The sequence below is a fragment of the Uranotaenia lowii genome, chromosome 3 (assembly GCF_029784155.1).
Source record: "Uranotaenia lowii strain MFRU-FL chromosome 3, ASM2978415v1, whole genome shotgun sequence".
Lineage (NCBI taxonomy): Eukaryota > Metazoa > Arthropoda > Insecta > Diptera > Culicidae > Uranotaenia > Uranotaenia lowii.
This window is the reverse complement of record NC_073693.1, coordinates 8,291,806-8,301,766: the sequence shown is the minus strand read 5'-3', so window position 1 is coordinate 8,301,766 and position 9,961 is coordinate 8,291,806. Positions and strand designations below refer to the sequence as shown.

At 32.6% G+C, this 9,961-nt stretch overlaps 1 protein-coding gene across 1 annotated transcript; it reads right to left on the bottom strand.

Annotated features, from left to right (window-relative positions):
- Positions 1 to 203: 203 nt before the first annotated feature.
- Positions 204 to 8,352, bottom strand: LOC129755787 (endocuticle structural glycoprotein SgAbd-8-like). The gene is made up of 2 exons (XM_055752442.1): positions 8,216 to 8,352; positions 204 to 745 (listed from the first exon to the last, which is right to left on the bottom strand). Exons 1-2 carry the CDS (start codon positions 8,225 to 8,227, stop codon positions 392 to 394), a joined length of 366 nt encoding a protein of 121 aa, XP_055608417.1. The 5' UTR covers positions 8,228 to 8,352; the 3' UTR covers positions 204 to 391.
- Between the last annotated feature and the right edge of the window lie 1,609 nt (positions 8,353 to 9,961).

The following is a 9,961-nucleotide window of genomic DNA, read 5'->3' as shown; positions in this document are numbered from 1 at the left end:
CATGGAATTTGCAATTTGGAATCATGCTTCGACGCAACAAATCAACGCACTTCTTTGTACTGAATCGAAACTAATTTTCCCATTTTGTGTCCCAATTCATCCTATATTACGGTACAAAGAAATAAAGAAACTTTTAAATTAGTTTTAAATATAGGTTTATTTATTATCACTAAGGCTATACAAAATTATTTTCTAGAGCAAAATAAATGTACATTGAGATGACTGTAGTGCAGTAAGTGGCAGTAGTTGAATTATTACGTTGCGCTGGAGAAACCATTCAAACAAAAAATCTCGATGTTCACCCAAGCTTTCCCCAATCGTGTTGATGAGCTGGTAGTAGAGAGGGTCCATACTAACTTCCACCATTCTGGAAGTCGTCGACAGTAATAACTTAGTTGTTCTGTGAGTGGGCTTCGATGTATTTCAGAGCCCGAAGGATATAGTCTGGGATTGGTGGTGGAGTGGGCAGATGCGCTCCCTGTGGGTGGAAACCATTTTCATCGGCGGTGTATGTCAGCACAATTGGCACTCCGTCATCGCCGACCCAGGAGGCGGATCCTTGCACCGATTCTCCTCCCTTGCCACTTTCTTCAGCCTGAATGCCGTTGCTGCTGGAGAATTTCCACGCGTAGGTTCCATCTGGTTCCTGGACGTTTTCCTGTGTCAAGATGGTGGCATTCGCATCATCTGGGTTGGAGGCAGGGGCGGCCACGGTCAGGGCAATCAGGACGGACAGAGAAACGATCTGAGATAGTTTGGAAAAGGAAATAATGATCAGCCTGTGAGCAAATGAAGGAAATTGTTCTCAAAAAAAAGTTACAACAATGATAGCCATCAATTCGCTCATACTCATGAATGATTTTACTTCACTGAAAAAAATACATAGTTAAACCACTTAAACTAAGGTTGCGAGATTGCCCGGTTTCATCCGGGTATGCCCAGATATTTTATAACAAAATTTGGGAACAGTGCCCATTTTTTGTCTGGATTCATTCACTTTATTCGGAAAATTAGTAACTTCAGTCCTTATTGATACTTTCACATTCGAAAACAAGTCTAAATGATCTAATATTCAGTTTCCAGCGGCCTTTAAAAAATGAGCAAAAATCTCTCTCTATCTCAACTGCACTTTTGGCATCGGTTCATATCACCTTTCCTTGATTATTTACTACTCGACACTCAACAAATTGCTCAATAGTTTTTTTTCCTGATTTTTATTCAGCATTTCTTCACAGGTTTTGCAAAATTTTGCCCACATTTTGCTCGGATTTTTGGTCGGCAATTTTTTAATTAAATACTCGGATTTTGCTAGGTATTTAGATAAAATAGTCCAGATTTGTCCAGCCCGAATGCGTGTTGAAAAAATTTTGACAACCAGGAAAATCAACGGAAAAATATTTTTTCATTTGCGCTAATTCCAATTGAGAAATAGTTTTTACCCTATCAGCTCGCGTTTTCGAGATAACTATTGAAGATAGGTTGAAATTTCAAAACATGAATGAGTGCATTTTTAGGCAAAACTTTGTATGAACAAAATTTTGAAAAAAAAAAAGATTTTAATTATATGATAAATTTTCCCTAAGACCGTGCGTAACTTTTACTTCTGAGATAAAAGTTTTCTTTAAGTTATTTCTTTTCCAATTTTTTAAAATACGGGAATTTTGATGAAATTTTAAAATATACCGTCAAACGGGGCATCATGCAACAGCGGGGTTGAATGCAACATTTATATAACACCACAAAGATTCAATTTTTAATTTAATGTAATGAGATAAAGTTATCTTTTTATGATTACAAAATGATAGTGACACAGTTTCTTGAATCCTAAGATAGTTTTTTTTTTAAGTTTTTGACATGCTTTCGAAAATCAATCATTTTCACTGAGCCATGCTTGACTACATTCAGAGCCAAAAAATCAAAGCAGTCAAATTTTCCTTCTTCAACCAAATCATACAAACAATCATGCATGACAACGACGCTTCTGTATTTGAAACACTTTTGCGATACATGATGAGGTAAAAAAGGACGCAGACTATCAGCAACGAACGTCTCGATGCTGATTTCCTTCCCCTAACGACTTTCAACCTTTAGGATCATAACTGATATATATCAGTTCTGAGCGATCTATGTAGGCTATCAGATGATTTTTTATTTTTCGTTTTGCCTAGAAGGACAAAATCATGACTAGGTAACCGCAATGAACTGTCCAGCATGTGCTACAGCTTTTTTGAACATGTGGTCCTGGTATTTATTCAGATTTTTCCTTTTGAAACATTAATGATCGTCTATCAATAACGAGCATTATCAACAATGATGCGAGGATAGACGTTCGGGAATGATTGAGGGAGCGACGTTCAAAATGTATCACCAAGTATGTCGATCACCGTCGATTAGCCACGTAACGAATAGCAACGGTAGCCTCCGGTGGGGCATGGTATATCTTCTTGTATCAAGTTAGTGTTGATTTTCGACATATATTCAATGGGTACTTTTACCACGTGCGTATCACAGCACTCGGAGGTAGCATCATTCTAGCTAGAAACCATTCCTGATTGCTTTTCTTGAGCGATTTTCCGACCACTGGTTTTTGATTTTCTTATAAAATTTGAAAAATCGAACAATGAATGTCCAATTTTTAACATTTTTCGATGCCGTAAAAAACTTTACCCAGTATGACGGATTGGCTTGATAATATCACCTCCAAACTTTATACTGGTTTCCTCATCCTATACCAACATTGATCATGTGGAAATATTTTTCGAACAATCACTCAATTTTTTTAAATAAATATTTTTATAATTCAGTTACCCGTCTGGGGTAAAATGCAACAAAAAGCAAATCGGAACTAAATCTCATAAATCGGGTTTCCATATGCTAGGATATGATTGTTTTGCATTATGCGTTAGTTATGATTAAAATTTCATCCATTCCTAGATTTATTTTCATGATTTGAGCTAATAGAACATTTTGTAGTATTTTTTACCCCTAAATGTATGCAGCAGATTAACACTTTTTTCTTAAAAACATTTTTGTCAGAAAAAATTAAAAATTTAATTCGAACAAAACCAAAATTTACTGCAATTGGTGCTTTATGCGTTAATACATCACAAATGTATCAAAAACTATGATTTTTCAATCGTTTTCATTTAATTTTTCATAAATTACAGAGTTTGTTGCAACTTACCCCTTTTTCTTAGTAGGGTGAAAATCGCAGGTTTTTGTAAATTTAAAAATAACTGGGGAAACCAATAATTTTTCTGACCATGTCAGTTTGGTGTCCCATCAACCTTAAAACTTTTGATGTACAAGAGGTATGATTATCTGTAAGCATTTAGATTTTAGAAGCCATTGAAGTTGAAAATTGTTGCATGTTGCCCCAGTTGACGGTATTGTATTTGACATTTCTTGATCTTTAATATTTCTTAAAGCAAAAGTCGAATCGTTTTGTAGCCTTCAACCACGTTAATGAATGAGTTTAAATATTCAATATCAAATAATACAAATATGTGGCCACACTCATACAGATGCTTCAAAATGTAAACAGAAATACAAATCAGTAAACGACCTAATTGTGTAAGAGAGGGACGTGTTAAAGCGAAATTCTGAATTTTGTTCAGATTAATCGTCAGTTCACGAAAATGCAAAGTGGTAAAAAGTGCAAAAAACCTGATCACTGCTTATAACTTTTTTTACATTTCAGGTTATTGGTGTCTTCGGAGAAGTTTATAATAAAATATAATTATTTCTTATTAATCCCCCTAGAAATGAGATAAAAGTTCTATCATCTGTTAAGTATTCGACAAACTTGTTCAAAATAAAATTGTATACAACTTTGTTTCAGGTGACAAGTTTCAAATATGATTATTTTTCAATTATAGGCTTAGTTATAGTAAAGAAGCTCTTAAAATCAGTTTTTTAACAATAGCTTTTTCCGTAAATTTAACTTTTTAACTCATTAAAATACATATCTTTGATGAACATTCAAGTTTGTAAAACGTAATTCTCCAGTCTCCAAATAGCTAGGATCAATGACAGAAAAGTTAGAAAATTGATTCCACTTCTAGGGATATTTATCAGAAAAAAATTTATAATTATATATTATTATGGAACTAATTTTAATTAAAAACTTCTCTGAAGACATCAATAGCCTAAAAATTAAAATGAACGCTTATAACTTTTTTTGCATTTTTGACCACTGTGCAATGCACAGTGATCCGAAAGGGCTTAAAGTGGAACTTTTTTCCTAGCGCCTTTGTCTTTCATTTGAGCTCTTAAGTGGCTTCAGAACATTTGCATTTTAAACATGCTTCATAACTTAAAATTATCAAAAAATAGTAAAATTGAAAATTCTAAGATTTTTGTTTCAATAGATAGAGCTTTGCTTTATGTTACAAACTTATAGAATACCGTCAAACGGGGCATCATGCAAAAGCAGGGTTAGATGCAACATTTGTAACCCACAACACTCATTCAATTTTTATTTCAATATACTGTAATAAAGTTATCATTGAATGATAACGAATTGATGATGACATAGTTTTTAACATCGCGTAAGAGTTTTTTAAAGTTTTGGATTCTCATAAAAAATTTAAAAAATCGAGCAATAGATGTACAAATTTTTACATTTTTCGATGCCGTAAAAAACTTTACCTAGTATGACGGATTGGCTTAATGATATACCCTACAAACTTTATATTGCTTTCATTATCCTATACCAACACTGTTGGTATATACTTATTATTCGGACAATCTCCAAATTTTTTTAAATAAATATTTTTATAATTCAGTTAGCTGTCTGGGGCAAAATGCAACAAAATGCAAATCAGAACTAAAGCTCATAAATCGCGTTTCCATATGCTGGGATATGATTGTTTTGCATTATGCGTTTGTTTACGTTAAAATTTCATCCATCCTAAGATTTATTTACATGATTTAAGATAATAGAATATTTTGTAGTATTTTCACCCCTAAATGTATGCAGCAGATTAACACTTTTTCCATGAAAACATTTTTGACAGAAAAAATGTATAATTTAATTCGAACAAAACCAAAAATTACTGCAATTGGTGCTTTATGCGTTAATACATCACAAATGTATCAAAAACTATGATTTTTCAATCGTTTTCATTTAATTTTTCATAAATTACAGAGTTTGTTGCAACTTACCCCTTTTTCTTAGTAGGGTGAAAATCGCATGTTTTTCAAAATTTAAAAATAACTGGTTAACCCAATAATTTTTTCTGACAACGTCAATTTGGTGTCCCATCATCCTTAAAACTTTTGATGTACAAGAGGTATGATTATCTGTATGTATTAAGATTTTAGAAGCCATTGAAGTTGAAAATTGTTGCATGTTGCCCCAGTTGACGGTACGTAAAAATTTGAAACTTTGTGAAAACATCAAAACTCTATCTCTATCTATCGTTTAAAACAAAAAGGTTAGAATTTTCATTTTTTTCATAATAGACTATGACCAATTTTTGATGATTTCAAGTTATGAAGCATGTTCAAATAGCAAATGTTCTGAAGCCACTTAAGAGATCAAATGAAAGACAAATGCGCTAGGAAAAAAAATCAACTTTTTGTTCTTTCGGATTACTGTGCAACGGCCAAGTTGGTGCGATAAGCGCAGATTTGAAAGCTGCTACTTTGTTTGTTTTGGAATTATTCAGTTCCGGTAAATAAGACGAACAGAAGAAGCGCAATTGAGGAAGGCTGCTGCTTTGTTTGTTGGAAAATGATTTTGGATTCGGTGAGAAAAACGGATTGAAACAGGGAATGATTCTAATTCCGAAATAGAAATGCAGCTCAGAGAAAATCTTCAAACCGAACGAAGTTCGAATTTGAAAGAAAAAATCAATGATGTATCAAAATAACTAAGAGCAAATCCACCCGTGTTGTGCAAAAGTGGTAGAAATTTTGAAACTTCCAGCACATTTTGAAAACTTTACCATGCAAAATCATTTTCAAGATCTGCAACCTTCAAGTTTTTTTTATAACACGTGTTCTATATTCGCATGCTGTGATGCTAAAATTGCAATGTTATATCAAAAACGGCTGAAGTAAAAACAGTGCTGTAAAAAAATACAACGCCGATCTTGAAAACATTTTTTCATGGTAAAATTTTCAAAATGTGCTACAAGTGTCAACATATCTAACACTTTTTCCCAACACCAGTGAAATTGCTCTAAGTAATCCAAATTGAAAAAGAATTTGTTTGAAAATTGTTTATCGGAATATAAATACAGTGAGCGAAATAAGAATAGCACCACTATGTGTTTTGCTTGTTAAAATATGAATGTTTGAATATCACCCAAATTTTCTTCTATAAGTTGTTTTGAATTGTTTAACGGATGAATCAAGCATAAGTTTACTTTTTTTGGACGTTGCAATTGGCGTTGAGGACCAAAACTAAGAAAAAAGGGTGCGAAATAAGAATAGCACCACTTGTGTTTTTCAACAAAAACAAGAATATTTCTAAAAATTTTCTGTGTAAATGTGAATAGTAATGCTTCTACGAATTATTTAAATAGATAACTGCATTTTAAGGAGTTTTCTAGAACTCCAAAGATTTTCAAAGGTTTTAAAATGGTGTTTTAAGAGATGCTCTTCTAGAACTAAGGAATTTGATTAATTTATGCTGTAATTATTTACCAAACTACTTACTCTCTTCATTAGAATGACGTGAAATGATGAATCAAACATTTTGGGTTTATTTTAAATCAGAAAAAACAAGTTGGAATTCATAAACTTCGATTTTTTTCGGTTAACATCACTTTTTTCAGTTTCAAATCATAGATGGCAGCACTACCTTGCCGTTAAAACCAAATTAAGTCTCAACATTGATTTTTCAGGTTTAATTAGGCCCATATTCATCATTTCGAGGTAGTTTTCCAGCACAGTTTTGTAGGAGTTCACGCTGCAGAAATCTTTTCCGGATTTGCAAAAAAAATCACCAGTACAAGAATATACCACCGCCAAAATTCCTGCTCATCTCAACTTCCGATTTAATTTCAAATCATACCAATAATACTGCTAGTTATCTGGTTCATCAAGCTCCATCGAAAAGTACAAAATTATTCTGATTGTCGGTCCAAAAAATTCACTTTTATCAGTCCTTGATGAAATTCTTATTTTTTGATATTGTGAGCTTAGAATTTCCAAGGCGGTCACACGGTACCAAGTATTTATTTCTTTACCAAAATCATCCAGCACACCTGAATTAATCCCAGATATTCGAAAATGGGCATCAATTCGGTTTAATTGCAAGATAGTGCTGCCATCTATGACTTGAAACTAGAGAAATAGCGTTTGACTATTTAAAAATATTAGTATTTTTGAATTTGAAGCCTGTTTTTTTACTCAAATTCAGCCTCAAATCTATGTTTCGCCAATTTGCATCATACTAATGAATAATAATGAAGAAATAAAGCAGTTTGATAAAGTATTATTGCTCAATTATCAAATTCCTAAACGCTTGAGGAGCATCTCTTAAAACCCCCTTTTAAAATCTTTGAAAATCTTTGAAATTCTAGAAAACTTCTTAAAATACAGTTATCTATTCAAACAAAGCAAACAAGCATTATTATTCACTTTTACACAGAAATTTTTTAGAAATATTCTTGTTTTTGTTGAAAATCACAGGTGGTGCTATTCTTATTTCGCACCCTTTTTTCATAGTTTTGGTCCTCAACGCCAATTGCAACGTCCAAAAAATGTAAACTTATGCTTGATTTATCCGTTAAACAATTCAAAACAACTTATAGAAGAAAGTTATGGTGATTTTCAAACATTCATATTTTAACAAGCAAAACACATAGTGGTGCTATTCTTATTTCGCTCACTGTACTAATTTGAGATTAGAATACAGGAATTTGTACTGATTTTATTATTTTTCGTATGCAACGTGGTCTATTTTCTACTGCTTCGCTTGAAATGTGTTCCATGATATCTCAGTCAACATTTTCACTTTTCAAATGAGTTGTTGACAATCGGTAATTGTAAAGATTTTCTGTTTCCTTTTGAAATTAAGGTTTTCCATGATGATCCTTAACAGCCGATTTTCACTGCTAATTTTCAAAAACAGGCATCAGGGTATCATTCCGATTCTTCCGATTCCGAATATTTTGTCCAATTTTTCTTTATCACTTTATGAAATCAGTCCATTTTCACGAATAATCACTTAGTATCCTTTTGAAGATCACACATATCTCACCAGCTTCATCATTTTGCTTTGTTTTCTTCTTTGAATCCTTTATCACAGCAACTGCTATCGAAAATGTCCTTTCCCAGGATCGATTCAAACCACTACTTTAGGAGAATTGTGAACGAAATATTTGATACTGCTATTGTTCTAGATCGATCGCCGCGAATGTTAACACTGATCCTCCCATTGAGCCAGCATCATCTTTTATACGACCCGACTGTCTTTTGTCGATCAGCAAGAATGGGTCTCCTCTAGAAGTGTGACTTCTGGCTAAAGCGACAAATTTTGTCGCTGCTGATTATCGCCCAGGTTGACTTCGTTTGGAGTTTTTTTTTCATTTGTTCCTTTTTCTTCATCCCCCTTGTTTGGCTTAATTTTCTGTTTGAGGGAAGTTTTATCGAACCGTGGGAGATTTTTCATTGTGGGGTTTTTTGCCTGTCTAGAACACAGGAGGAAATGGAACTGGACGAAATGCGGATGGCATTAAGCGAAATTGGTGTAAATTAAAGTGTATTCATGAATCAATTAGATACTTGTAATTTGACAACCGTCCTATCTGACAATTGAAAAACTAGCTGACTCGCATACAACATCTTTTAAGTTGTTTAAATTTTTATCGAAATGAAGAGTTAATCACCGTTTTTTTTTGTGAAATTATTCTATCGGCTATATCCGTGAAATGTTATATTCTTTGAGAAAGAATATTTAAGAATTGAATGATTATAGAGAAGATTAACATGAATGATGGTGAAAAATGAGCTTTCAATTCTTAAATATTCTATCTCAAAAAATAAAACATTTCACCGATAAAGCCGATAAAATATTTTTTTTTAAAAATTAAGTTATTATTATTACGTCAAATTTAATTTAAAAAAAATTGATCTATAAAATAGTAATATAATTCTAATTTTCATGTTTAATTCCTTCCCTGTGTGTGTTTCAAACTATATCGAAGTTATAGCATGCTTCTGACATGAATCTGATTGGCGTAAAAATGTTAAAACTAACTTTATCTCAACTATATTTTCAACGAATTGTAAAATAAATAGTTTTAAGTTATTTTTCTGTCTTTTGCTGATCGCTTGTTGTTTGGTCTGTACATGCTCATTTTTAATTAACCATTTTTGGTTAAAAAGTAACCATTTTGTGGTTTTTTTCTGCAGAACTGTCAATATGGTTATTTTTCTTCAATGGCATTTCAACCATATTCATAGTTCTCGTTCATTTACCAAATATGGTTTAAAAAGTAACCAAAATATCGACAAATTCCTGTGTCGCCATTTTGAAAGTGATCAATGATGAAGCAGTGCGGATTTGAATAATATTTTTACAAGAGCAATTTAAGTTCTCTCGTGAATTTGTGCCTGTAAATTGGCTGAACGGGAAGCAGATTCGGAAAATTGTTTTGGACAAGCAGTAGAGGACATAAAACCCTACTCAAAGCCATTTTGGGAATTAACTAAAATTCTGAAAAAGCCCCAAAAGCCAATTCTTACCTTGAAAGATGGAAATAAACTTCTTTTAACTAATTCAGAAAATGCGCAATTTGAGCGTGCTTATGTTTTTAATTGAAACGTTGTAAGTCCAACTGATGCTCAAATTCCCTTGAATTCGTTGATTTGCCAGTAAAGCAAGATGTATTTGAAAGTTCTTGCGAGACAAATATTGATGAACTTAAATTAATTTTCAAAAATTTGAAAATATGAAAGTTTTAGTGGAAGATGGGATTTTTTACATTCTTATTAAAAAGTTGCC